Here is a 27,662-nt window from a genome sequence, read left to right as displayed (position 1 = left end):
TGTGACAGTCTACTAACACGGCGAGCATTGACTTACATGGAAGCATGATGGATGGCAGGGAACACTTGTGGCGGCAAACGCACGTTTGTGGAGACAGAGACGGGGGAGCTCTATTGGACAGTAAGACCCAAGCTCTCACCAGCATCAGTCCTTTGGTGAACACGACACAATTGATTGGCACAGATGGTATGGATAATAGATCATATACAGAGCTACCTTATCTACGTAAAAGACTTGACTCCGTGGATCCTTTATCCGAAAGATTTTCGTCCAATCTCAACCCTTCCCTTCACACATTTCTCCATTACATTGACATCATCTGTATTTCGTACATGTTGCTAGATCCCAACAATCCAAGACGTAACAGTAACATAGCGCGTGGTGGCGGTGACGCTCACACGCTTACAGACGGGAGCCGTGGATGACCTTGACGTCGACGGCGAGCTCGCGGCCGGCGTCGTTGAGGACAAGGACGCGGACGGAGCCACGGCCGGACTCGAAGGCGCTGTTGAGGCGGGACCAGAGGTTGGACTGGTCAATGACGGGCAGGTTGGGCTTGACGTCGCCGGTCTCGGTCATGGCGGTGACGTGGCCGTCAGAGAGGTCGAGGACGCGGTACTGCTTGAAGATGGGGCCGAGCATGGTCTGGACAACGACGCTGGGGGAGGGGTGGGCGATGAAGGAGGACTCCTCGTGAAGCTGCTTGGTGAAGAGGTCGACACCGAGGTAGCGGTACTGGCCCGTGGCGGCGGAGGTGGAGATCTTGATGACCTGGCAGGGGCGGCCCTGGAGGATCAGGAAGTCACCGAGGCGGATGTGGTGGCAGGGGATGGTGACGGTGTTGGGGAGGAGAGGGGCACCGGTGTTGCCAGGGGACGAAGGGCGGGAAGCACCACGGATCTCGGCGATCTCGTAGCCGGTGGAGCTGCCTTTATGCGGGTGAGCAATCTTGTCAGCCAGCTTGTGAAGACCCTGGCGGAAAGAGTGATAATGACCTGGTGCGGCAAACACCTGTTCAGTTCTTGGACCATAGTGGGGGAGAGCACACTGCGCAAACCGAAACACACTGAAGCCAAGAAAGCATCGCAAGGGGGGTCATCACACCAGGGCCTTTGGGGGTTTTGAAGCCCGGGTGGGATGGGGAAGTAGTAACATACCTTGCTCGTCGTAGTAACCCATCTTGTCGGACTTGTGCTGGGGGGCAGACACGTGGGAGGGTTCGATAGTCTCTTCGGTGACCTTGATGGTCTCCTTGAATTCCTGGGGGCGAGGGCGCTCGGAGTCGACGGTGTACTCGTCGACGTGGGAAGCGGCGGGGCGGTGGTGGTGGTGGTGGTGAGAGGGGAAGTGGGAGGAGAGGTGAGAGTGGTGGTCGGAGTGGTGGTGGTGAGAGTGGTGGGAGTGGTGAGAGGAGTGGTCGGACTTGTGGGAGTGACCCGAGACCTGAGAAGAACCGGAGGAGTGGTGAGAGTGAGCGGGCAAAGCCAAGGGACGTTGCTCGATGGTGACCTCTTCGCGGTAGTAGCTGGGCTGAGCGCGTTGACGGTACTGGCGTTCGATTCTATCAATCGGGTTTACCAGGTGCTCGTGGTGACGGTGGTCGACTTGGACACGAGTGTCGTTGTTGAACTCGTTGGTGGTGTTGTGGAAGTGTTGGTGGACAGGGCTGGAGAGAAGGAAAAGAGAAGAAAGGTCAGTCGAATGTTTGGATGGGATAGATGAGTGAGATAGGTGAGTTGGGGGGGAAGAGCTTGATGGGGAAGCTTTTTTGATCCAGTTGACATGTTTGATGTGACATGTTGTTACTTGGCCAACTGCGGACTAGGGTCCCGGGAGGAGGCGCCCAGGGTCCATGGTCGGCGGCTCGTAATGGACAAGGATAGCAGAGGAAATTTGGTGAAATACCGGGGCCCGAGCTGAGGCGGTCCCGCGGCTGGGGACAGGGGAGGAGGGTCGGAAGAGGCAGAGAGAGGAGGGCCAAGGGGAGGGGGGATGGGGAGGCGGTGACCGCGGGTGGGTTTGTGGTGTTTGGGGGTGTGTGGAAGAAAACAAACGGGCTGGGTGGGATGGATACCGAAAGAGAGTGAGAGACAGAGAGACAGTCCAAGAGGTAAGAGAGAGAGACCGTTGTTTCTCCAGATGTCCGGACCCCCCATCAATTGGAGGATCCTTTTCTCTGGAAGCTCATGGCCAACTCTCTCCGTCCTTTTCTGGCTTTCTTTCTCTCTCTCTCGAGCTCAAATCTCTCTCGGGAGGTGCTTTGGGATTGCTTGCTGGACACAAGGAAACGGGGGACAAAAGACACATACCGGAACTCCTCAACGTAGGTGTGGGACTCGACCTTGGGACCGGGACCGGGACGGTGGTAGTGTTCTTCGATACGGACCTCTTCGGTGACGCGGTGGTCCTTCCTGGGAGGGGGAAGTTGTTCTTGAGGGAACGAAGAGACGTGACCTTCCCGTCCGGGCTTGTGAGGCTTCTCGGGGAGTTTGATCTCGAGCTCTTCGTGGGTAGTGGTTACTGTCTGGGTCTGGGTCTGGGTTTGTGTCTCGCTCTCCTTGTAGGTGGAGGGGAAGACGCTGAAAGGGACGGGAATGCGCGCTTCAAAATCCAGATTGGCGGCCTTTTGGGCGCAACGAGGAGAATCTTCTAAGCGTTCCCGGTAGAAGGAAGGCAAAGAAGAGTATCCTCTTGCTTCGTTTTCCTAAAAAAAACAAAGGAGAAGGGGAAAGTGGGAAGAAGCCGGTCTTTGGGTGACTCGCGCTTCTTTTGCTTTCTGGTCTTCTGCTTTGGATTTGGAGGAAGAAGTCGGTGATTCTGCGCGAGGGGAGCGTTGGGCAGAAAGATGGCTTGAAGCTTTGGTGATGGATGGCGAGAGAGGGAAGAAGGAGGGAGAAGAGGGTCAGGCGAGATGTGCGATGCGGATTGGGTTTTGAAGACGGGGGGCTGGGGGAGATGGTTGGATGGATCAGAAGTGTGAGATGCAGAAGACCGAGGGCTGCTGAGCCTGTGAGGTTGCCGGGGCAAGCAAGGGTGGTGTGTCTCGAGTCTCGTATGTGTGTGTGTGAGTGCGAGTGTGAGTGAGTATGGACGAGCGTGTGTACCGCTGCCGTGCGTGCGTGTATGTGTTTGACTTGACGGTCCGGAGGCGAGGTATTCGACAAGGAAGCTGGACCGAGTGAAGCACGGAGTGATATTGAACGAGGCTTTGGTGAGAGTAGATGTGGGACTGGCGGCAGAAAAGTGCAATATGAGTGGTTGGAGCGGATGGATGGATGCTGGATATATGGAGCTGGGTCTGGCTTGATGTCGACTTGTACTTTTTTTTTTCCTTTCCTTCTTGGAACCGACGACAGGAAGTTGGCTGCTAGTACGAAGGTCCGTCCGGGAGTTTGATAGACGGAGCCAAGTCCTGACTGGTGGTGACTGGCGTCTGTCTGTGGGATGATCAGGACCTGGCTAGCACTTAGTGTACATTCGCGCAGTAATTAGCAGACGGACGACATCCAAAGTGTCGGTGGGAAGTACCCCCCAAGATACGGATACACGCAGTACCTTAGTTGGTAGTGTCGTATGGCGTGTGCGTGCGCCGCGGCGAGTGTCAAGTCAAGACTCTCGCTCAATCATTGATGGAAGGCCACGGGCGGGAGCGAGATGAGAACAGATTGAACCAGCCTTCCCAAGGGTGGTTTGGCTGGGGATTGAATCGCTCGATGGCTGCCGAGGGAGCGTGTGTTGTGGGCAAATGTTTACATTGGCTCCCGTCACTTGCAGCTGTGGATATTCCATTGTTTATTCCCACCCAATTGGGATTAGCCGGCAGCACCAGAGCGGGGCCGACCGGGGTGGAGCTCTGCAGCTCGAAGCTTTGACGCCCTGGCACGCCTGGGACACCCTGCAGGAGCTGCCTTGGATGCCTTCACTCACACTGAGGATTGAGGATGGTGGCAGCCTTGCAAATGAGGTTTCGGCAGGTACGAGCTCCCAAGACCCACCTCGGTTGCGACCTTGGGCTGGATCGATTCCTACCTCATCCTACCTCAGCAGTACCTACCTTACCTGGTACGGAGCACGAGGTAGTAGCGTACCAAGGAGTTCCCTCCGTGGCCTTCGTCTCACCTTGTTTGTGTGGCCTCTGATCCTCGCCGTGCTGAGTCGGCCTCACATCTCACTCCCGCTTCCAGTCTCACCAGCAGCACCAGCCCCGGCCAGCGTGGAAACAGCGCCTAAACCAATTGACGGCCCAACGTTGGTCGTACGGTGTCAATTGGCCCAACGGAGCATCGTCATGCACTTGCGATCATTTCGAGGCATCTTTGCAGCCGTCTTCATGCAAGATGCTGCCGCCACGACTGCCACTACCGGACGACTTTGCACGGAGGACGCGGGCGGCGACGGGAGGCGTCGGGCTGCTTGCTCAGAGCTTTCCACGGAGCTTGCCATGAGGTGCTTGCTTCCTCCCAGTCCCAGTCCCGACCACTGCAACCAAGCCTCTAAGGTCCCCTACAGATCCACTGTCAACAAACCATCGGGAATCAGAATCAGGATCACTTGCTGCTCCCTCTCCACCTCCCAGCCGCTTGCGTTGCGTTGCGTTGCGCAAGCTCCGACAGTGGAGTTGTCCAGCATTGATTGCCCTGGCGAACTGCTGGAGTCCCGCTCCAGGTCCCGCTTCAACCTCTTGGAGTCCTCAAAGCTGGATGCCGGAGGCTGGAAGCTGGCCTGACCGGCTGACCATCCTCCTCCTCGGCTGTTTCTGGGTCCTTCCCTCCACTGAAGATTGCAGGCCGTATCGTTCACCAGCAACAGATTGCAATCAATTTTGGTCGCAGAACGGACCCAACCTTCGCAAAACCTGGCATCTGGGCCATCTGTTGGCCCTCTGTCCCTGCTTGAGTCCTTGACAAGAAATCGAGCAGCACTGGCACGGAGCAGCCAACGCAACAAACCGGGACCTTGGACAAAAATAGGGGACCCCCGGATTCCCACCGCGAGTCGCTGAGACTCGAGACTGGCCCAGAAGCTCAGAGTGTCGGGAACCTACGAATCATTCCATGTCCCACCGCCTCGCTCGCTTCGATCGAGTCGGATGCCGTGATGGCCGCTACTGCGCGACCGTCCGCCAATCAGCAGCCGGCTATCATTTCGTGTGTTCGATCTGGTCAGAGACATGGGGACAGAGACACAGGCTACAGCGAGAGACAGAGACGGACGCTAGCTAGGCACGATGAGAAGCCGCGGTCCAGTGTCTCCAGCTGCAACGTCCAGTGCTGCAATTGCGCACTGAATGAGCTGATGGCTGCCTGTCACATTTGGCAGTCTGTTGTTGATGGCCCTGACACACTCGATACATCAAAACAACAACCGGACTAGGTGGCTGGGTTTGAAGATCATCGTTTCGACCACGGCCCAAATTGCCCGCTATCGACTGTCTGCATGGCCCCAATTGCCTGACCGCGGCAGCCCGCAAACTCAATTGGCCAGCTCCCAAAGCTTCCCCAACCACCCTCAGCTTCACCCGCCCCCCGACCCTCTCTTTCAGGCCGTCGCCTGCTGATGAGGCCCTGCTGAGAATCAGCAACGGCCGCCCTCGACTACCAATACCGGTCCTGATTTCTGGGCCATCAGCGTCGTGGAATCCCATCATTGGACTGTCGGTCTGCAACCACCGCACAACTTATGCACGTTGACGGTCGCACATGCAAAACGAGGCTGGCTGGCAACTGGCTTTTTCCCATCTCCCAGGCCTAGCCCAAAGGTTGAAGGCGCAGACGCCGCAGAGATGCAAGAGAGACGCAACCCAAGACTTGGAGCTACCGTACGGATCCTGCCCGCAGCGCCCGAGTGGGGGTCTCATCAAGCCAATGCATGGATGGAGCTCGACCGCCGGCTTCCCCATTTCCCCTGAATCGGATGAGAAGACCTGGACTCTGGAGAGACTTCTCCGCTGCAGGCCTGTCTCCCACAGATGGTTGTTGATCTCTGGGGGAGGTTGGAGATGTTGATAACCTGACGATGTCCCTGGACCTGGCTTTGTTCCAATTGATCTGGGTCTTTGCTCCAGACCCTCGATTGTTCCCAGCCACGCGGTCAACACCAGACCAGACGAACTTTTTTTTTCTCTCGGCACGCACGGGTGCTCCCTTGACACACCCCTGGTCTTCTGGTTGCCCGGACGACGAGAAATTCCCTGGTCCCCGCTCTAGCCGTATGGGGAAGCCACATGTTCGACGCTGGACGATCCTCACCGTAAACCTTCGCAGAAGCGCCGACACATTGGGCAAATTTGGGTCTGCTATCTGATCACATGAAGGCCTTTGAAAATGCGCAAATTTCCACTGATTGTTGTTGTCAGTACGACGATGCGGTAGCGTTTCGAGACGAGCGACTATCGATGGCCAAGGAGGACTCGAGTTGACATGGATCCCATTCCACGAGACCTGAGGACAGAGGCGAGACATTCATGGACGTACGGTCAGACACCGCCACTTGCTCGACCTCCACGGTGATGCGCTGGCCGATGGAGATGGCGGCGCGAATCTAGCGGCGGTCTCGCGACGACGTGTCTGTTGGGGCTCCGACGATGCATAGGAACTGCGGCGACAGCTGTACAGTGCTTGTCTGTAAGCAGCGCGACAGAGTTCCGACTGCTAGGCGAGAGCCAAATGCCGTTCAATTCAGTTCAGTATGGCCTGGCCTACTCATCTATCAGTGGTGAATATATCACAGGAGTGGCCGTAGACAAAGGGAATGCCTCATTCTTGGCATTGCCGATGTCTAGCTCTGAAAAAAGACGATCCCACGATGGACAGGGCCTCCTACCATAGTTTCGATACTTGCGCTCAGTGAAACGGTTCTCCTAAGAAGCCGTATCTCGTCGACCCCGATTGAGATGTTCCCTCGGCATGCGTAGACGACTTGACGTTCAATCAAAGCCTAGCAGTGACAAAGACACGGCCCTTGAATGAGGCGCCGCTGTCATAGTTCCCGTCTGTCAAACTAGTTTGCAAGTTAGGATACGCCATACCGCAGCCTTGTCTGAGGCCAAAGTTTAGACCTCTTTGTCTTTGTTAGCAGAGCTGTCAGCCCTTAAACCTCTTGAAGCTCGGTCAGCATCAGCTTGTCAGCTTTAGTAGACACTGGGTGACTGGCCACCGAGCTATGGAGCTTGAAGTGTGGCGCCTAGTTCGGTCTGCGTCATAGAGTCTGGAAAGGCAGACGTGAGATCTGAGTCAACAAAGTCATAGAATTGATGCAAACCATGCAAAAAAATCATCAGTATTTAGTGAATTGCATTGGCACTCGTATCATTGCAAGCCTCGGTGCCCATCAAAGGGCATCAAAGGAGAAAGCATTGGAGGCACGTGACGTCATTGTGGCGTTCAATCTTGCAAAGGCGGCTCTTCAGCCACAGTTGCCCCGCGATTATTCAATCACCTCAGAATCTGCCCCTCGCCGCCCACGATCGCCGCAGTCGGCACACTTCTACACCGAAAGCTGCCGCGAAACACCCGGCGCAAACCTTCTACTACTCTGATATAGACTGCCTGAGACCATACAACCGTGATCATGAAGCAACGGTTCTCCTCCATCGACGTCAAGGTAATCGCCCATGAGCTCCAGGAGAACCTGGTCAGCTTGCGCCTGGCCAACGTCTACGATCTCTCCTCCAAGATCCTACTGCTCAAGTTCGCCAAGCCGGACAACAAGAAGCAGCTCATAATCGATTCGGGTTTCCGATGCCACCTCACAGACTTTACGCGCACGACCGCCGCGGCGCCCTCTGCCTTCGTCACGCGATTGCGCAAGTTTCTCAAGACGAGGCGTTTGACGAAGGTCTCCCAGATCGGAACCGACAGAATTCTAGAGTTCCAGTTCAGCGATGGCCAGTACCGTCTTTTCCTCGAGTTCTTTGCTGTAAGTCACCACCACCACCACCAATGTTGCTTTAACATTGCTGATTACTAATTGCGCGCAGAGCGGGAACGTGATCTTGACGGACGCCGATCTCAAGATTCTTACACTACTGCGAAACGTCTCCGAGGGCGAAGGCCAGGAACCTCAAAGGGTTGGACTAGAATACTCGCTCGATAACCGACAAAATTTCAACGGCGTCCCCGACCTCACAAAGGAGAGAATACGAGATGCGCTGAAGGCCTCGGTCGAGAAGAGCGCCGCGGCTGCTGCGGCAGGCAAGAAGAGCAAGTCGAAGCCAGGAGATGAGTTGAGAAGAAGTTTGGCTACGACAATCACCGAGCTGCCTCCAATCTTGGTGGACCACTCCTTCAAAACCACCGGCTTTGACGGTAGCAAGAAGCCAGCTGAGATTCTGGACAATGAGACCCTGCTGGACGATCTTCTGGTCGCCCTGACAGAGGCACGTAGCATAGTCAAGGACGCCACCAGCTCTGCTACTGCTAAGGGCTACATATTTGCGAAGTATAGGAACCAACCGGACGCGACACCGGCAGAGGAGGGGCAAACGAAGAGATCAGACCTCCTTTACGAAGATTTCCATCCTTTCCTACCAAACAAGTTTGCGAACGACCCCACGATCAAAGTCCTCGAGTTTGACGGCTTCAACAAGACCGTTGATGAATTCTTCTCGTCCTTGGAGGGCCAGAAGCTTGAGTCGAAACTTTCAGAACGAGAGGCGGCAGCCAAAAGGAAGCTTGAGGCGGCACGGAATGATCAGGCAAAGCGCATTGAGGGCCTTCAGGAGGTGCAGTCACTCAATGTACAGAAGGCTACGGCTATCGAGGCGAATGTGGAACGTGTGCAAGAGGCGATGGACGCCGTCAATGGCCTACTTCAACAAGGTATGGACTGGATTGACATCAGCAAGCTTATCGAGCGCGAACAGAAGCGCGGCAACCCCGTTGCCGAGATAATCAAGCTACCCCTGAACCTCGCAGACAACACCATTACTTTGTTGCTTGGCGAGGAGGAGGATATTGAGGACGAAGATTCCAACTACGAGACCGACTCGGATGCATCGGACAGCGAAGATGAGGCAGCGAACAATAAGCAGAAAACAGCAAAGCATTTGGAGGTGGATGTTAACATTGGATTGACGCCTTACGCCAACGCAAGAGAGTACTATGAGCAGAAGCGGTCTGCTGCCAAGAAAGAGGAGAAGACAGTCCAGCAGACCGAGATTGCGCTCAAGAACGCCGAACAAAAGATCCAGGCCGAGTTGAGAAAGGGCTTGAAGCAGGAGAAAGCAGTTCTCGCACCGATCCGCAAGCAAATTTGGTTCGAGAAATTTATCTGGTTCATTTCAACCGACGGTTATCTGGTTCTTGGTGGCAAAGACGCCCAGCAGAACGAAATGTTGTACAAGCGCTATCTTCGCAAGGGCGACGTTTACATTCACGCAGACATTCATGGCGCCGCGACTGTCATAATCAAGAACACCCCTAGCGACCCTGATGCCCCTATCCCTCCTTCGACTCTGGCGCAGGCTGGCACTTTGGCCGTCTGCAGCTCGAGTGCTTGGGATTCCAAGGCAGGAATGGGTGCCTGGTGGGTGAAAGCTGACCAGGTGTCCAAGTCTGCCCCGACTGGAGAGTATCTTCCCACCGGAAGTTTCTTGGTTCGTGGCCAGAAGAACTTTTTGCCACCGGCGCAATTATTACTGGGCTTTGGTATCATGTGGAAGATCAGCGAAGAGAGCAAGGCTAGACACGTGAAGCACAGGCTGTATGACGGCTTCGCTACTCCGGCGTCCGCGCCAGATGGAGCTGACGCTACGGGAGATGTTGGAACCAAGGACGACGAAATCGACGACGCGTCTGACATCGGATCTGGTGACGAGGAGGATGACGAGAAGCCTCGTGACAACCCTCTTCAGGGCTTCAGGCAGAACGGGCAAGATGACTCAGAGGAAAAGCTTGCAACTGAAGAGTCAGCCTCTGGCGCTGATGCAGCTGAGCCTCCAGTCGAGCCTCCAGTCGATGAAGTTGAGCAGTTGATGCTTGACGAAGACAAGGCCGCTGAAGCTCGAGTAAAGGAAGCTGCCAAGACATCAGAAGAAGAGGAGGAAGAAGATGGTACAGATGAGGGTGCCACTGGAGCTTCTACCCCAGCCGAGGCTGCTGTGCCCGGCCCTCAAACAAGCACGGCAGCCGGCGACAAGGCGCGACCTGCCAAGCGAGGTCAGAAGGGTAAGGCGAAAAAGATTGCCGCCAAGTACAAGGACCAAGACGAGGATGACAGGGCTATTGCCGAGGCCTTGTATGGTTCTGCTCGTGGCAAGCAAAGAGCCGAAGCCGAAGCGCAGCTGAAGGCCCAGAAAGAGGCGGAGCTGGCTGCTCAGAAGGAACGACGCCGCGCGCAGCACCAGCGGCAGCAGAAAGAGATTGCTGAGCACGAAGAGGTCCGTCGTCTGATGAACGAAGAGGGTATCGAGGTGCTCGACGCCGAGGAGATGGGTAAAATGACTCTGCTGGACAATCTCGTCGGCACACCTCTGCCAGGGGACGAGATTCTCGAGGCCATCCCCGTCTGTGCGCCGTGGAATGCTATGGGCAAGTTCAAGTACAAGGCGAAGCTCCAACCGGGTGCGGTGAAGAAGGGCAAAGCTGTCAAGGAAGTGTTTGAGACGTGGAAGGCAGTGTCTGCTAAGAAGGGTGTTCTTGATGAGCGTTCGCAGGACAGCGAGAAGATGTGGCCGAGGGAAGTTGAGTTGATCAAGGCGCTCAAGCCTGAGGAGGCTTTCAACTGCGTTCCCGTTGGCAAGGTGAGGGTGATGATGGCTGGTGGTAGCAGTGGCGCCGGCGGTGCCAAGGGCCAGCAGGGCAAGGGCGGTCGTGGTGGAAAGGGGTCTAAGAAGAAGTAGGAGAGCCTCGAAGGCGAAGTTAGGCATGCGTTCTATTATACCTATATTAGATGCCTGAATAAGCAGCGATGGTCCGCTCGCTTCTAATCATGCTGTGTCTTTGCCACTTCCCATGCTCGTGGTTCCTAATTCTTCTTTGCCATCGCGAATGCTCTCAAAATGTCAGCCTTCTGATGCTCCGAAGTCCAGTCGAGTTGGAACTTCCCAGAGCGATCCGCTTGCACCTCCGCCTCCGTAGCCCAAACAAAAGCCTCGTGCTCCTCGGGATCAATCACGATCTTGGCCTCGCCCTCGCCGTCCGTCTCAACCTCGACGAGATACGTAAACTTCCTCCACGCGTCGCGACCCTTGGCCGCCTCCGGCGACCTCTCGCCCTCACCGCCCGTCTGCACCGACGGCACCTCCACCGGCTTGCCGCGGATCCCGACGCCGCCGCCGGGCAGCGCGAACCCTTGCTCCCCGGGCCCGACGGGGGCGTCGAGGCTGGGCCCGAAGCCGGCCCACTCGTAGCTGCCCACGAGGCCGAGCACGGTCTTGGCGCGCAGGCCCGTCTCCTCCCACAGCTCGCGGGTGGTGGAGGCGACGAGGTTGCCGTCGACGGCCTCGGCGGCGCCGCCGGGGAGTTCCCACTTGTGCGGGAGGGCCTTTTCGAGGGCGCTGCGCTGGAGGACGAGGACCTTTGGCGGGGTGGCGGCGAGTTTGAGGACGGCGGCGCCAACGGCCAGGCGGTGCGTGACTAGGGTGCGCGGGTCCGTGTCTGTGGTTGACGGGAGCGGGTGATAGGGGACGAGGTAGCGGTTTAGTTTGGGGAGGGTGGTGTAGGCGAGGGGAGGGTTTGGCGGTGGTGGTGGCATTTTGGATTTGAAGGACTGAGGCGTCGCTGAGAATGCGCGGGAGATGGTGGTGGTAGGACGAGTGAGGGGGAGGAGGAGGGTGCGGAGGCGTGAGGGATGCATTTGTAGATATATGCTGCCTGCACCCTTTATCGTGTCTGCTTTGGGTTGGGTGTATGTGTGTGTTGTTTGGTAGGTGCCTGTTTGTGGCTTTTGAGCGGTGCCTGGTTGGTTGCGTAAGTGAGGTATGACGCTCTGTTTTTTGTGGTTGCGGTGTCGCGGTCGGGGGAGATTGACGCCGTCTCCGAGCGCGGAGGCCGACGACGTAGTTGCCGATGTGGGGTCGTATTTTCGGGTCCGGTGCGGAGTGAACTGGGATGTTTCCCCGTGTCGGTGGGCTTTGATGCAAGCTTGGACGTAGTTTTCTTCTCGATTGTGGACGGGTTCTGACGGCTTAAACTTAGCGACCTTATTTTGTGGTATGCATTGAGCTTGATAACCTCTCCTATTCTCTAGCTCATCTGTGATTACTATTCCTCTCCGAGATGTCTGCACGTACCCTGGTCGATGAGGCTCATCTAGCCGTTGAACCGCGTTGCTTGCTCTTGTTCAACAAACACAGGCCCCGCTTGAAGTTCGGTGACCCGCCTGCTGTAACCTGCTCGCTTCCAACGGGAACCGCGAGCCCGAAATCTCGCTTAGGCTGCTGCCCTACGTAGCCAGTCCAAGCTTTTAAACTTACCATGCGTTGCTCCTGCTTCTTTAACCAGATTTCCAAGTGAGGGCAACACAATGAGTTTGATATACATGCGAGGTTGAGTAGTACGTGTACTCATTGGTAGCTTGCTCAGTACCTAGGCAAGGGCGTGGTTGTTGAAAGGGGCCCTTTTGGTCATCGTTGTCTTCATCATCGTCTTCATCATCGTCTTCTTCGTCGTCTTCTTCGTCGTCTTCTACGTCGTCTTCTTCGTCTTCGTCTTCGATCTCTTCGTCTTGTTCGAGGGTCTTGGTAACTGCGTACAACATAATGCTTCGCAAGGAATCTGCAAAGTGCTGTTGAATGAAGGTCGCAATGACTCCATTGCCCAACACCTGCAAATACTTGTCAGGCCCACCACAATCGAGTTGAACGAACATGTCTGCCAATAACTGATGGCAAACAACTCTTATAATAGGCACATGACAGCTGCTGACTATGACCAAGACAATGCTCAACCAGAAGCAGGAGTTGCGGTCGCGCTTGCGCTTTTTTAACTATCTGATTTGACGCTCGAAGCAGAGCCAGCAAACCGATGATATACCGCCGAGGTAGAAACCCGGGACCACGACATACGTCAATGAACGCCAAAACAGAAGAGACTCATTGTGGCATAATGTAAGTGTGTCAGCAGAGGGGCCAGGTGCAGATAACTTGCCGTGGGCACGAGGTTTAAACAGGCTATGACTTCGGCGAGCACTGCCATCTGGACCGAGTTCCACGCTAACAACAGACTTGTCACGGACGCTTCAACGACTAGATATGTTGACACACTTGAGCTTGAACACAGCTACCCACAAGAGAGCAACTGGTCCTCCCATTAGATCTGAAATCCGGGATATCGAGAGCGCATGCAACGGCAAGGTCCATTCCAGTCCGTCGATGAACAAGGGCACAGGAAGAATGAAGATGTAGGGCAATGAAAGCGGGTTCCGAGGGTGTGTCGACATGTAATTAGAGTACTTTCGCCGCACGTCTTCGGGAATGGCGACTAAGACGTCCATGTTGATGGTGTGCTCGATCAGAGTGATAAGCAAGGTGTTGTGAAATAAGAAAGCGTGACGCCGGTTTGAGTAGTTTCGATAGTAATACTGGGGACTAGAGTCTTTCGTTTGCACAGCACCGGCGTGGGAACAACGAGATATTTACTTGCACCAACGCCTTCTTCTCCGGAACCTTCGTGATGGACTGGCTTACACGAGACGAACAGTAAAGGTCGTCGTGAAAGAGAAATTGGGCCGTGAGCGTGGATGGCAAGTCGGAGGAATATGGCCACCCTTTGATCCTATTACTGAGCGATGCTAATAGAATTAGATTTGCGTCAAGAATTGAATTTGAATTGTATTGTTCATCTGAATGTATCGGATCTTTTCGCTGTGAGGACAATCTTGAGAAAAACGGTACTGGCTCTTATTTCTTGACATGTCTTTGAATCTTCAGCGGGCTTTGGTTACAGAAATTTCTGCAAGGAGACCACGTTCCAGGCTATTCGCTTCTGGCGGTAATGGAGTTTGTCTTCAATAAAGCATTTACCAAAGTTGGAAGGTGCCGCATCCGGTATGCCTTTCGCGGGTATGTCATCAGTTCCACCAGTTCCACCGGTTCCCTGGTCCACGACCGGGGAGACAGGCAGCAGGGCCGGGAATACGTCGATGTGTAGGAGAAGATTGTCCGTCCTGTTCACCTGTGCGATTGTTACCCATGCAGAGAGTCTCTCATTCGCCGCCGTAGTTTCCTCGCTCCATAGAATTATTCGAAAGAGGAAAGACTCTCACGGCGCATATGCGGGTTTTCGTTTGTCGGTTGCTGCAAACCCCTGTTGAAGAAGAGGGGTTGCAGTCAGGATGTTGGTGCGGCCACAACAAGGATGAGTGTCCCTCCAGACCTCGGCCGGGTCTCGACTTTGAATTTTCCCATAAATTCTGTGTGACTCTCCGGAAGGTCTCTCTTGGAGTTGTGTATTAGACCAGTGGGATCTTTTCTCAAAACCTATCCTTGAACAAACATGGCTGAAGCGGACCAGGAAGTGCAGATCGCAGCTGCTGGTGATGAGGTAAGTCTAATTATCAGTCGAGGCTCAGACTTGATGCTAACTAGGACCAGGCTACAGATGACGGACTATCGGAAATCTCAGTAAGAAGCCTTTGGGATGCCAAACAAATGCGACTCGATGCGGATGGACTCAAGACTAATGTGCTTTGCAATCACCCAGGCGGTCGCATCATCAAGAACCAGTGTTAGCAGCTCTCTTCTCGAACACCGCATTGAGAATGGCAGAACCTACCATCGGTACAAAGACGGCAGTGAGACAGCCCATAACTGCGGGTAGTGAACTTGGATTAATCAATCTCAGAATACTCTTGGCCCAACGACGAAAGGGAAGCCGAGAGATTAGGTATTGTCAGCGTGTCCTTAATCGATGCGATGTTCTCACACACGGGCAGATATGTTGCACGAGATCTGGATCTATACGCTGGATGATAGACTCGGCCTGGCTCCCCCTTGCGATCCCAACGCTAAAGTCGGAAGAGTCCTCGATGTTGGTACAGGAACAGGGATCTGGGCTCTTGATTTCGGAGAGGAACATCCCGAGACTGAGGTTAGTCGCCCTGATGACAAGCTTGTGATGTTTCTTCTTTGGGAGACTTGGCCAACTCACCTGATGTCTAAACAGGTTCTCGGAGTAGATCTCTCTCATACTTTGCCGACTTTGTGAGAAACAGTTCTTTCCCCATCACAGTCTTTCAGAGCATACCTTACTAATAACATGCTATCCTTAGTACACTCCCTAACGTCGCATTCGAGATCGATGACCTAGAGGAGGATTGGACCTACTCGAAGCCTTTCGACTACATCCACAGTCGATTGCTGACCTCAGCCGTCAGCGACTGGAAGATATACCTTACCAAGTGCTTTGAGTAAGCATCATGCTCACAGTGCAAGTTATATAATCTTCACAACTGATAATGAGCGCAGAAACCTGACACCAGGCGGCTGGCTAGAGCTTCAGGAAGCAGACGTTTGGCCCTTCTCCGATGATAACACGTTCCCCAAAGACAGCGCGTTCGCTAGGATGGCAATCTTGCTCAAGGAAGCGGCTGCGAAGATGGGACGCCCCTGGTTTGACCTACCGTCCCTGAAGACTATGATGCTTGAGGTTGGCTTCGTGGACGTTAGATTGAAACTCCACAAGTGGCCAATCAACGACTGGCCTAAGGATCAGCGATACAAAAACATCGGCACATGGACGTACGATAACGTCACTAACGGTTTGGAGGCTATGGTAATGGCGCCTTACACCCGCGCCCTCGAATGGACGCGTAGCGAGGTCAATATCTTCCTCATCGATGTGCGCAAGGATCTGAAGAACAGACACTTCCACGCTTACTACCCGGTGTAAGTTCATTATTGATGTTGGCTTTTGGATCATTCCTGTGAAACATACTGATGGTTTGTAGCTATGTCATCACTGGGCGTAAGCCTGAGAAGGAAGCCACGCCCGCCCATCCCACCGCTGCAGCAGCGACAGAGCCTGCAACGGCCACACAGTAATTCGGCAATACATGATGCATATGTCTTCTTTCCTGGTTCACAAGGTGAGCCACTGATTTGAGTTACGGATACGATTCATTGGAACAAGTTGGAACGCATCATGACAGGATCTGGGCACCTCAACGTCGATGAGAATTTTGGAACCTCCTCTTTCCGTAGGAGACAAGATATGATAAACCATGATTTCGATGCCAGCCAGACATTTCGGGACTTCTCCGGGTGCAAGTTATGAGTCTGCCCAGAGACACGGCTCCCGGTACCCAGCATCATACCAAATGTAGATGGCAAGTCGGAGAAAGATGGCTACCCTTTGCTATTGCCACAACGCTGGAGCTTTGTCAGCATTCCACACGGCGAAGTTAACTCGAATGGCTGATGGGTGAAAATGTTGACAAGAAGTCCCACGGAAAGAGTCTTGAACGTGATGTGATATACGGTTGCCATGTACAACTTTTGCATGTCTTGGGGTGCTTGCGACTTCGTCTTCGGGGGTACCAGGAATGTCGAAAGATTTAGTTCTAGGTCAGTTGGTCAGAGCACGTCACAAGGTGAAGTTCCAATGGCCCGTGCGCAGCGCATGACTAAGCAAGAGCTGCCCCTGCGCAGGAGCCTCCGTTCTGGCGTCTCCATTGTGGTCTGTAGACTCAGTTTACCCGCTTCAACCGCATGCCGAATTCACAGGTCGCATTGCTATGGCACCCGAAACAAGCATGACCAGCAAGCTTATTCGGCATTTCGATGTTGTTTGCTCGCTTGGAGGTAGACTCCCGCCGACTTGGAGCTCAGCTGAGAGCTAGGCGACGCTAAAGCCAGAAGCGACAGCGAACGGGCTCGACGGTCTGGATTTTGCAATGAAGGCTTGTTTTAGCCTCAGGATGAAGCAGCGAAGCGAACCAGCCGGCTGGACCCCACGCCGGTAGCAACCGCGACTGACTCTCCTCCTGTCAGGTCTGACTTGCGCAGCAGCTTGGTCGGGGCCAGGCATGCCAGACTCCGCGGTCCATCTGGAGCTGTCCCACAAAGTGACCAAGCTGTCATGCCGACTTTTCTGACTGATGACAGGTCGGTCGAGATACTTTCCACGTTAAATCAAAGCATAAAATCTGTGGTCGATAGTCTGGGCTGAGGCCGAGAGCCTGAAAACACACAGGCCGGCCCGACGATCAGGGTCCAAAGGAGGGGCATCCCCACGAACCCCTCGTGGCAATCCCGCCAGTATGGAGTTTGGCAAGCCATCTTCTCGTCCATGCCGACTCATCCCTATCGTCTCTATGAACAACAACCCGATTTGCTCTCATTGTCTCCTGACGCCAAGCGGCGGCCCCTTCCAGCTCGCTCAACGCGGGACGGTGCCCAGCGCCATTATTTCTTTTCTTGGCAATGTTTCCTTCATCTACCTCGCTATGGCTGCGGGAAACCCTCTGAGGCTATTTGCAAGCTAAGTGGTAGCCAAGTTAGCTTGTCACGATCTTGCCAGTCATTGGATGCCACCCGGGCCATCACCGGAGAGCTGTTGGCCAGCCACATGGCGGTTTACCCCTGGCTAAATCTACTTTGGACACTTTACTGCTTTGGACTCGGATGGGTTTCCGGAATTGACATCGTCCTGTAACTTCTCTTTCCGAATAGCGATGGTTCCCTCCAGCTGGCTAAGAATTCTAACTCGGATCGCCTAAGCTCTGTGGGATGGGCCGCGTCAGAAGTAGTCTCGAGGCGTCGTTCTCAAGTGGAAACGCGGAAAAGGGTGGAAGCTGGATTCAGAAGTCAAGAAGCTAGAATACAGGCCGTGGAGAACATTTCAATCGCTACTAAAGAGAAGCGGAACCCATGCTGGATAGTAGGAGACAGACTTGCCATCCCACTGCCCATCCGGCCTTTCATTCTTTACACTGCGGTTTCCGCACTTACACTCTTTCCCCGAGCTCATCGTGAAAGATGGCTAAATCCACTCATTTTTTTGCTCTGGGCTCTGCGGTCTTGCTAGCATCGCAAGCCCAGACTGTCATATCTGTCCCATTCAATGGCCCACGAGCCGTCTCGCTGCCTGCACGACATGGCTACACGTACCAAGGATGGTGAGCTTTAGCCCTCCACTATCTAGAAGAAGATGCCTAACTCTGTGAAGTTATATGGAACCCTTGAATGGACGTGCTCTTGAGACTGTCACTGGTAGCGACGGCTTGACGCTGGGAGCATGTGCCGACATCTGTGCTGCGGCTGGCAAGGCATACTTTGGTGCTGAGTATGGAAGAGAATGCTGGCAAGTGAGCCCCTGAAGGGTCTTTTGCCTACGACTCTAACAAACCACAGGTGTGGAAGCAAGCTGTCTGCTGCCGCTACCCTTGCCGCGGATGATACCGAGTGCTCGTTCGCCTGCCCTGGCAACGAATTTCAGAAATGTGGTGCTGGGAACAGACTCAGCGTTTACAAGAACGAGAACATTGTGACTCCTGCCGGCCCTTCTGCAAAGGCCAAGGCGGGAAGCTATGTTTCTGCGGGATGTTACAGTGATCTTGTTCAGGGCCAACGTGCCTTGTCCAGAACGCGTGCTGATGATGCCATGACACCTGATATGTGTGCCACATTCTGTGCCGGCAGTGCGTGGATGGGCGTTGAATACGGTAAGCAGTCCTAGCGGACAACTACATTTCAACTTCTGACCTGAGATTGCATAGGAAAGGAATGTTGGTGTGGCAGTGTGCTTGACTCGCTGAGTCTGCCAGCCACTCAGCAAACAGACTGCAACATGGCTTGCGCAGGAGACTCTAACAGCCTCTGCGGTGGCCCAGCTCGATTGAACATGTATACATTGGACACCGCCAATGGAGTCTCCAGCGCAAATTCAGCTCCTCCAGTTGCCCCCAGCGCAGCCAGTACGGCTGCCGATCGCGTGGGCGACTTCATCCACCTCGGATGCTGGACCGACGATGCCGCCAACGGCAGAACGTTTGGCGACCTCTATGCTTCCGACGACATGACCGTCAAGAAGTGCGCAGACTGGGCTATATCAAAGGGATACCTCAACTTTGGAATCGAGTACTCGCGTGAGTGCTGGGCGGGCAACACCGTGAACCCGCTTGCTACGTCTGCAGGGCCTTCGACCTGCAACATGAAGTGCATGGGCGACGCCACTGAGAGTTGTGGAGGACCCAACCGTTTGGATATGTACAAGTATAGCCCAGCGCCGTCATCGACTTCTTCTGCCGGCGCATCCTCGACATCCTCGACTGTTTCTGGATCCTCCACCTCGTCGACTTTGCCTTCAGCCAACTCTGCTCCCAATGATGCTACATTGCCCCACGCTGTCAGCGCCTCACTAGCTGGAGCCACCATTGGCGACAACTCTCAGCTTCAAACCGTTGATGGGAAGACTGTAGTGTAAGTTTTCCCCAGAGATATGTGCTGAAGAAATTCTAATGGAAGCCACAGTGATCTTACACCACCAGACAATGGCCAGGCCTCTGTCACATTCGCCGCCGCTTCTGCTCCTGACCTGCAGAGTGAAGACTCCGTTGTGGTACAGTTGACTTACAAGACTGAGGCTTTGAAGAAGCGAGCGTCGAAGCGAGCTGTGCTGTCAGAGTGTACCTTGACTATGATGATTGGAAGCACCGTCATCTACTCGAGCAGGATCTGGACAACGGATGGAAGCTACACCACGGTGACCAGCATGCCTACTAGCGCCGGTATCACGACCTTGATTATCGTTCAGTACTGCCCTGACACTGCAGTACCCATCGTCATTGGAGATGTTGCTGTTGCACGAGCTCCGTCATCGAGCTCTGCCTCCAGCAGCTCGACTGTCATTGTCTCATCAACCGTGGTGACCATCCAAGCAACACCTTCAACAACAAGCACCAGCTCTTCTCGGCTCTCAAGCACAACAAGCAATGCTGGTTGGGCAACGTATATCCCACCTGCCACAACAAACGCTCCATCGACGACCGCTGCTCCGGCTGCGACAAACGTGGCCGCCAACGTACCTACGTACCTCGCGGGGGTGTACCAGGCTGGGACATGCAGAAGCCCTGGATACATGTCGACTTGCACAATGTCTGGGATGCCTGTAGCGACCATCGACATCGTCGGAAGAGCCACTGCATCTCCTGTGCCTGCCTCGGGCAACATGCAGCAAGCGTACGAGCAGTGCGCCGGCATCTGCGCCAACCTCGACTCGTGCAACTCCTGGGCACTGGATCGCGGCGTCGGCGTGTACCCCGATGCCACAGCCTCCACATGGTGGTGCTACTTCTACTCGGGCCAGGTTGGAAAGTACCATCCCAACGCTTACAACGCTCAGTTCGCCACCGTCGTCTACTTTGCAAAGACTTGCTACAGCTGCCAGCAACGAGATCTGGCTGCCCTTGCTCCTGCGCCTGCGGCGGCAACTACGTCCACAACATCATCGTCTTCTACGAGTGTACCCGCCGTGACACAAGCTCCGGTCATCCCCGGTGTTCTAACCTTTTCTGCACCGGCTTATGATTCTGCTGCTTGCACGTTCGGAACGCCGCCAGACTGCTATCTGTCCGGTGCTCCTGTAGCAACATCCGGCCTCCTTGCGGTCGCGACGGGCATTACAGGATTTGTTAGCTCGGAGGGGCCGTTCAAGCAGTGTGCCCAAGCTTGCAAACAGGTGTCTGGCTGCACAGCGTACGCTCTTGATCAAGGCACGTCGATGATTTGTTACATCTATGGCGGCAACGCGCGAGACTATTGGACAGCATTTGACAACAACTATCGTTCAGTTGCGTATTTCTCGGCGGGATGTTACAATTGCAAGGCTGCCTCAACGTCCACCCTGCCCTTAGTAAGCTCAACGACGATACGGCCATCTTCCACTTCATCACTTGTTTCGACTACCAGCACCTCAGTCCTAACCGCAGCATCATCGCCTCCGTCGAGCTCCCAGCCTCAAGTCACACCTAGCTCCACAAAGGCCGTCCGGCCAGGCGCCATCACCCCATTCTCATGGATCCTGACTCTCGCCGTGCCGACCACGGTGACGGAGACCAACTGCCCCCGACCGACGGCTGACAACTGGTACACTGCCGGATGTACTCTTTCCGGCGGCGTCCTTCAGACCTCCGGACTCGTCGCCGTTGCCACAGGTGTTCCGGCTCCGCGGGTGCAGAACAGCAACCTGTTCGAGTACGCTTACCAAGCTTGCGCGCAGATGTGTGCCTCAATGTCCACCTGCTACAGCTGGGCCCTTGACAGAGGATTCTGGCCGGCCGACTACTCTGACTGGACGTGCTACTTTTACTCCGCCGGCGCGAGGCTGATGACTCCCCAGAACGACGGCAACTACTGGATCGTCTGGATGGACAAGCAGTGCTACGCTTGCAGCACTCCTGCTGCAGCGATCTCGTCACCTACTCCGTCAACATCGTCATCCATCGCCCCAGCGGTTACTTCATCTTCCAATGCTGTGTCATCGACCAGTAGCGCGGCATCTTCGACATCTACTGCCGCTTCGTCAACTCTCAACGCCAACGCTGCATCATCCACGTCGAGCACTATATCTCCCACAACAGCCCCACCAGCAACAACAAGGCCGCCCTCCGAGGCCTATATCTTCTCGGCCTCAGCCTGGACCTCTGGCACCTGCGTAACGCAACGCAACAACGACGGCGCGACCCCTTGCGCCCTGTCCGGCTGGCCGACCCCGACTTCGCAGTCTGGTCTCCTGGCTGTAGCGACAGGCATTGCTCCGGCTCCATTGGGGGTGTTTGACTTCAGCAAGCCTTTCGAGGTCTGCGCCGGCGCTTGCCGCGGTGTGAATGGCTGCACCACCTGGGCCATCGATCGCGGAAACTGGCCCACCGATCTGTCTCCGTGGTCGTGCTACATGTACAACTTTGTCAACTCGAGCAACTACTACCTGCCTGGCAACTACTTCCGCCTCACCTCATATGGCTCCGCGTATGCCAAGTTCGCATGGGGAGTGACGGAATGCTATAACTGCACCCTCAACCAGGCGATCGCGTCCTCTGTCAGCAGCAGCGCGAACATCTTAGCAATTAGCAGCAGCAGTAGCATCAGCAGAAGTAGTACCGTCTCATCTGCTACGAGCACCTCGTTCAGCAGCAGTCCTTCTTCGACTTCCTCCACAACTTCAGGGCCGACAGGAACAGTCACCGCTCTCGCCACCACCTCAGCTCCAGCAGGCACAGTGACAACATTCTCCGCGCCGGCGTTGACCACGTCTTGCGGTCAACCGACCGGGGCTCAATGGTACACCAACGGCTGCATCCAGTCCGGCTATCCGACGGCAACGCAGGGTCTCATTGCCGTCGCCACGGGCATCGCCCCCAACGTCTTGGGCGACTACAACTTCGACCCGTCGTATCAGCGCTGCGCAGTCATCTGCGCCGGAATCTCCGGCTGTCGGGGATATGCCCTCGACCGCACCAGCACCGTCTCCTGGAACTGCAACTTCTACAACCTCCCCGTCATGGCGCTGCTCAAGTCCCTGTCGCCTTCTGTGGACTACAGACCGGTCGTATGGATGAGCATGCTCTGCCACAACTGCGCCAACATCGTTCCAGCAAACGTCTTGTCTTCATCTTCGTCCTCGTCCTCTTCGTCGACTTCTTCTTCATCCTCGCTGCCGCTCTTCGTCGGCTACCCGCAAGCCACCGCATCGCCATCTTCCACAACGCCCGCCAGCTCAAAGTCGCAGAGCGCGGCATCCTCGAGCACGTCCGCGGCTGCTGCGGTGTGTTCCCGGGTTGCTTCGCCGCCTGCCACGGCAAATTGCAACGTGAAGGGCTTCCAGCAACCGGTCGGCGGGGTGCAGGGTAGCTATCTATACGCCCAGACCGACTGCGCCGCGTACTGCCTGAGCCTCGGAGCCACTTGCAAGAGCTGGACGTGGGTCCCGGGATCCGGTTGGTGCGGTATCTACAGCTTGGCCGTCTGGGACGCTATCGGCGACTCGGCGGTTGCTGGCCGGGCGTACAAGGACAATGTCATGGACGAGCCTGCGTGCTGGAGCTTTCCCGATGGCGCAACTGTGCATTATCTGCCTGTATAAACTTAGCAAAAGTACACAGCGTGTGTTGTTTTAGAAAAGGGTAGTGGAAGAGCCTGTCGTAGCCCGGCATTCTTCTGAATAAGTATGTCATGATAAATTTAGACGGTATGAGTCAAGTAGAAATCATGAAACGTATTTGCGCGACAACCTTGATGCACCATGCAACCCTGCAAACCTAAATATCCATATCAATGGCCACACAAACTCTGTGTTGGGAGACCTTTTCGGACATGCCCTCAGCCCACTAGCATGAGAAAGGATCAGAGTGTTTCCCATCTCTTCCACCTTTCCTCGACTATCATCGCATCTATTCGCATCATGTCAGCTCTGTTGTCATTCTGCCTGTGACCTTTCCGAGCCCAACTCCAATTACACACAACCCACGCTGATCGCCAACATTCTTGAGCCACCATGTCCAGTGCAGACTCCGCAACCACCCAACTTCTCTACCCCAAGGACAAAGAGTTGGTGCTTTTCCCACACAAGAAGCCCTCTGAGCCGTATGGCAGGCCCAAGTACGGATGGCGGGGCGATATAGAACCGCCCAATCCTACCGACAAGCACCCAAGCAACTACATCCCGCCCGAGAGAAGAGATATCACCGATGACGCAGCGCAGTCACGGGCCCCTGGGCGAAGGATCTTAGCCGTGGTACTGATTCAGAACCTGTGGAATATCGTAGAATATCGCCATGGGGCTGAGAAGAAAGACTGACATGAAGATATCAGCATGCAGAGGACGTTTGATTTAGACGCGAATATCTTCCGATGCAGCTCGGATCAAAGTGGACGTTCCAGCCCCTCATAACACGACCAGGAGCCTGCACTGACGGCGCATCGGGCATGTGAGACGGGTTAGCGCCTTTGGGGGGATCACCCCAATCCTCCCGCCTTGGCGACAAGATTGAGCTTATTTGCGCTCAGATGTGAGCATCCATGTCAGCTCTCTGCTATCCTCATCGGTACTGCGGACAGAACTGCAATTCAAGCTTTCGTGCCGGTGCTGACTTGAACATCATGCCACTTTCTGCTGCCTGCTGGTTGACCAAGCGTGAGCTAAATGCGGAGGCCTTTCCGACCGCTTGAGCACGGCCGCGGATTCCCCTGGCCGGTTGTAGTGTGGCACGCATGGCATGGCATACATACCTTAGCATGGATGGGACTACTGCCACAGCTGAGGCCATGCAACAGAGGTCGTTCGTCATAAAGGGTCCATCCGTCGTTTAAAGGAACGCCAATTACCCTGCCATTGGCTGGATTAGCATGTGATTGCATCTTTCAGCACCCTCGACGACCACCAGCCAGCTCTGCGAAGCCAACGCATCAGAAAAAAGCAATTATTAGTATTGCTGCCTGGCGATGATTATTTGACGCCCACGCTGCACGACAGGCAATGGACGCCGCCGCCGAGAGTGACATGCCCATGTCATCCAGTAGGAGTGACAGGTTGGACAGCCCCAGGCACGAGGCGGGATACGCGACTGATATTACTGATCTGGTGTCTGAGACATTGGCCGCGAGCGGGCGAGGGTGGCACCTACCACCCAGAAATCTGGTCAACCATTCCATCCCTCGCCGAGATGTAAACTCGACGACACATGGTGCGGCTTTCGGACAAGGTCTCAAGCCCTGGGATGAGAATGTCAACGTCCAGAACGCCGGAGAAGACCACATCATGTCAGGAACCGCTGCGGTTGAGCCCTCGACGCGCGCTTTCTTCGACCCTGTCGTCGATGCGGTCGGGTCATCGACAGAGTCGCGAGACCCTTACTGGTCACCCGATGAGCCCATCGAAGCACTCATGACAGGAACCGGCACGGTAAGCCGCGATGGAAACGGGACCTCCGGCCTTGAATACACCGACGCCTACTCTCAACGCAACTCGCTATCGCCCCGTGGCAACCGTTCTGCGGCGTTCGAGCCTCATTTGACGCATCCCAATGGAGTCCGCATTCTGCCCGACATGTCTGCTGAGCAGCAAGCACAAGAGTCGTCAGAGGCCACAACGCAAGCCGAGGGCTTCATTGCGGTTGACAGGAACGAGCTAAATCTTTTCGACGCGAGAGACTCATCTGATGCTGGCTATGACACCGACACAGAGTCGAATGGCAGCACATCAATCACTTCGTCGGTGAGAGACTTCATGTACGAGAACGGGCGGCGATACCATCGTTTCCGAGAAGGGCGGTACAACTTTCCGAACGATGAGGTCGAGCAGGAGCGCGAGGACATGAAGCATGCCATGGTCAAGCTACTTTGTAGCCAGAAGCTCAACTTTGCACCGATCGGGCGTTTCCCTCAAAACATACTGGATCTCGGAACCGGCACAGGCGCCTGGGCTATTGAGAGTAAGTAAAGGCAGCCGTGCAAATCGAATCTGCTAATGACAGAGAAGTGGGCGACCAATATCCAAGTGCCCAGGTTCTCGGTGTGGATCTCAGCCCTATTCAGCCAGACTGGGTGCCGCCAAACGTCAAGTTCGAGGTTGACGATGTCGAAAGTGCGTGGCTGTATAATGCAAACCACTTTGATTACATTCACTCGCGGCACACCGTTGTGGCCATCAAGGACTGGGAGACGCTCCTCCAGAGATCCCTCGAGTGAGTGACAGGTCACGCCCAGTATCCATGCCACTGCTAACAAGGACTCAGACACCTTAAGCCTGGAGGCTGGATGGAGCTGCAGGAAATGCACCATTTCCCGGCCTCGGCCAGCAACTCACTCTCGGCAACGCATCCCGTTGCTGAGTATTGGGGTCTTGTAGGCGAAGGGCTGATGAAGCTCGGAGTCGACTTGGAGTTGGCGGCGGGGGACCGGCTGGCGAACATGATGCGCGAAGCAGGATTCTGCAACGTGACGGAGAGAGTTTTCCACGTTCCCATAGGAACATGGCCGCGTAACAGGGTGCTCAAGACCGTGGGGATGTATTGGCGGACGATCCTCCTGGATGGACTTCAGGCCATTGCGTTGGGGCCTTTCACGCGGGGCCTACATTGGTCGGCAGAGCAGACCGAGCTTTTCCTCGTCAACGTCAGGAAGGCGTATTATGACAATTCTGTGCTGATGTATATGCCACTCAAGGTGGTCTATGGGCAGAAGCCGGTGGAGTTTGTGGATGTGTAGGATAGTCGATGCGGTTAATGCAGATAATTGTTTTTTGCTCAGCCGCAAGTGCATGAAGTGTCGTGATCTAGAGCAAAGTGGATGCTAACAAAGTAGCGAGGAGACCGCAAGCAGGTTGGATGCAGGTCCGACTGTGTTTCTTCTCCGCGGATACGGACGTACCGGTTTGGCGTCGCTGGTTGCGTGGTGGTGGTGTGGTGTGGTGTGGTGTGGCATGGTTTTGGAGACGGTCCGTCCAACTTCAAGTCCCTTGGCAAACCGGTGGCGATTGGGAGGGGCTCTAAGGTTCTTAGGTGCAGCATTCTGCAAGCGTATCCGGAAGAAGTATGATGGTCTTGCCAAATAGTCGTTGCTGCAGAGGGGGTGCTGCATCGTCGTGGGATCGGGTGAGGAGAAGTCGGTGGGTGGTGTTGAGGGGAGTTGCAGATTGGATGGATTGGGCCCAAGTCTGAAGCCTGTGAGGACTCGGAAGGAGGTGGTGCAGCGGTCCATGGGTGGGTGGGTGGCATCGCGTGCCAAAGACGTGGACGCTGTTTCCAGTTCCAGAATGGCGGAACACCCTCCACTGAGGTGCCCGCCCGCAGAGTAGGGACGACAGCGACCGGTGGCCTGGCTCGCTGAAACAATGGAACACCTCATGGTACCGTAGGTAAGGTAGGTGCTGCAATACAGTGGAGGGCATGATTGGCCACAAGTGCCTTCCAAGTCCATTCTTCGCCCAAATGCCGGCGGGGGAGGGGAGCTGTTGTGTTCCCAGTGCCCGCAGACGCATGCTGCTTGCCGACCCGTCCCAGTGGAACCTGTCCTGTCTTTTCTGTCTTTTCTTTCTTTCCTGTCTTCACCCCCCGCCCCTTGTCTACCGCCGTTACAGTCCGCGACAGTCCCTGAACGATGGAGATAGACTTCTCACCGCCGCTGCTATCAACATCGCCCAGCCGTTTCTCCCGTTCGGACAGTTTACTAATTGCTTCCATTGGCACTATGCAGTATGTTCCCCTCCAGGCCTTCAAGGGTGCCAGGGAGTCGACTAGCGGGCCGGACAGACACCACGCCATAATCGACTACCGCCTGCCAAGTTGCCTTCCTTCGACCTCCCCTCTTCTCGCAGTCCCAAGAGCTGCTAGTCCATTGCACCGTCGTATGGAACCATGCTCCCGTGGCCATCGTCTCAGGAACACCTTCCAGCCAGGTCCATGACTTCCGCGATCGCCCGTCGCCTCCGGGCGGCGCTGGACTCCAAAGAGCGGGTGGAAGCCCACTAGCTACAAAAGAGACGGGGAACAAGGAAACGGCCCATGAACAAGACACCAATGGCGTCGGACCGCAGAAGCATGGGCCGCGCTAGTTGATATCGTCGCAACGATTCAGCACCCATCCCGGTCTGGTCCTGTCCCGCCCACATCCAGATCCAGGACCCGTCACCCAGGAGCACAGGAGGGGCCGTTGTTGACATCTGGGCCCATCCTTAAAAACAGACACCTTCCCAGACGCCTGGGTCCTGATGGCGCGAGCTTTCGTT

General features: G+C 55.3%; 6 protein-coding genes across 6 annotated transcripts; 4 read left to right on the top strand and 2 right to left on the bottom strand.

Annotated features, from left to right (window-relative positions):
* Nucleotides 1-402: 402 nt before the first annotated feature.
* Nucleotides 403-4,629, bottom strand: hex-1 (Woronin body major protein; the record flags this gene model as incomplete). The annotated part of the gene is made up of 4 exons (XM_037327577.1): nucleotides 403-929; nucleotides 1,158-1,666; nucleotides 2,310-2,649; nucleotides 4,527-4,629. 4 exons carry the CDS (start codon nucleotides 4,627-4,629, stop codon nucleotides 403-405), a joined length of 1,479 nt encoding a protein of 492 aa, XP_037173723.1.
* A 2,940-nt stretch (nucleotides 4,630-7,569) lies between these two features.
* On the top strand, nucleotides 7,570-10,840 carry mtr1 (Ribosome quality control complex subunit 2; the record flags this gene model as incomplete). Its single annotated transcript, XM_037327576.1, has 2 exons — nucleotides 7,570-7,917; nucleotides 7,979-10,840. The coding sequence occupies 2 exons, from the start codon at nucleotides 7,570-7,572 to the stop codon at nucleotides 10,838-10,840; spliced, it is 3,210 nt and encodes a 1,069-aa protein (XP_037173722.1).
* A 125-nt stretch (nucleotides 10,841-10,965) lies between these two features.
* On the bottom strand, nucleotides 10,966-11,694 carry CGCA056_v012331 (uncharacterized protein; the record flags this gene model as incomplete). The annotated part of the gene is made up of 1 exon (XM_037327575.1): nucleotides 10,966-11,694. The coding sequence occupies one exon, from the start codon at nucleotides 11,692-11,694 to the stop codon at nucleotides 10,966-10,968; it is 729 nt and encodes a 242-aa protein (XP_037174425.1).
* A 2,741-nt stretch (nucleotides 11,695-14,435) lies between these two features.
* On the top strand, nucleotides 14,436-16,038 carry tdiE-2 (putative methyltransferase tdiE; the record flags this gene model as incomplete). The annotated part of the gene is made up of 9 exons (XM_037327574.1): nucleotides 14,436-14,483; nucleotides 14,534-14,563; nucleotides 14,643-14,733; nucleotides 14,875-15,029; nucleotides 15,105-15,142; nucleotides 15,211-15,348; nucleotides 15,407-15,826; nucleotides 15,889-15,978; nucleotides 16,032-16,038. The coding sequence occupies 9 exons, from the start codon at nucleotides 14,436-14,438 to the stop codon at nucleotides 16,036-16,038; spliced, it is 1,017 nt and encodes a 338-aa protein (XP_037173969.1).
* Nucleotides 16,039-17,917: 1,879 nt separating this feature from the next.
* Nucleotides 17,918-23,021, top strand: CGCA056_v012329 (WSC domain-containing protein; the record flags this gene model as incomplete). The annotated part of the gene is made up of 5 exons (XM_037327573.1): nucleotides 17,918-18,057; nucleotides 18,108-18,224; nucleotides 18,293-18,603; nucleotides 18,658-19,360; nucleotides 19,412-23,021. 5 exons carry the CDS (start codon nucleotides 17,918-17,920, stop codon nucleotides 23,019-23,021), a joined length of 4,881 nt encoding a protein of 1,626 aa, XP_037173988.1.
* A 1,392-nt stretch (nucleotides 23,022-24,413) lies between these two features.
* On the top strand, nucleotides 24,414-26,143 carry CGCA056_v012328 (Secondary metabolism regulator LAE1; the record flags this gene model as incomplete). Its single annotated transcript, XM_037327572.1, has 3 exons — nucleotides 24,414-25,368; nucleotides 25,416-25,620; nucleotides 25,672-26,143. 3 exons carry the CDS (start codon nucleotides 24,414-24,416, stop codon nucleotides 26,141-26,143), a joined length of 1,632 nt encoding a protein of 543 aa, XP_037173989.1.
* Between the last annotated feature and the right edge of the window lie 1,519 nt (nucleotides 26,144-27,662).

The sequence above is a fragment of the Colletotrichum aenigma genome, assembly GCF_013390185.1.
Source record: "Colletotrichum aenigma strain Cg56 chromosome Unknown KSG_Cg56_contig08, whole genome shotgun sequence".
NCBI lineage: Eukaryota > Fungi > Ascomycota > Sordariomycetes > Glomerellales > Glomerellaceae > Colletotrichum > Colletotrichum aenigma.
This window is presented reverse-complemented; position numbering and strand designations above follow the sequence as displayed.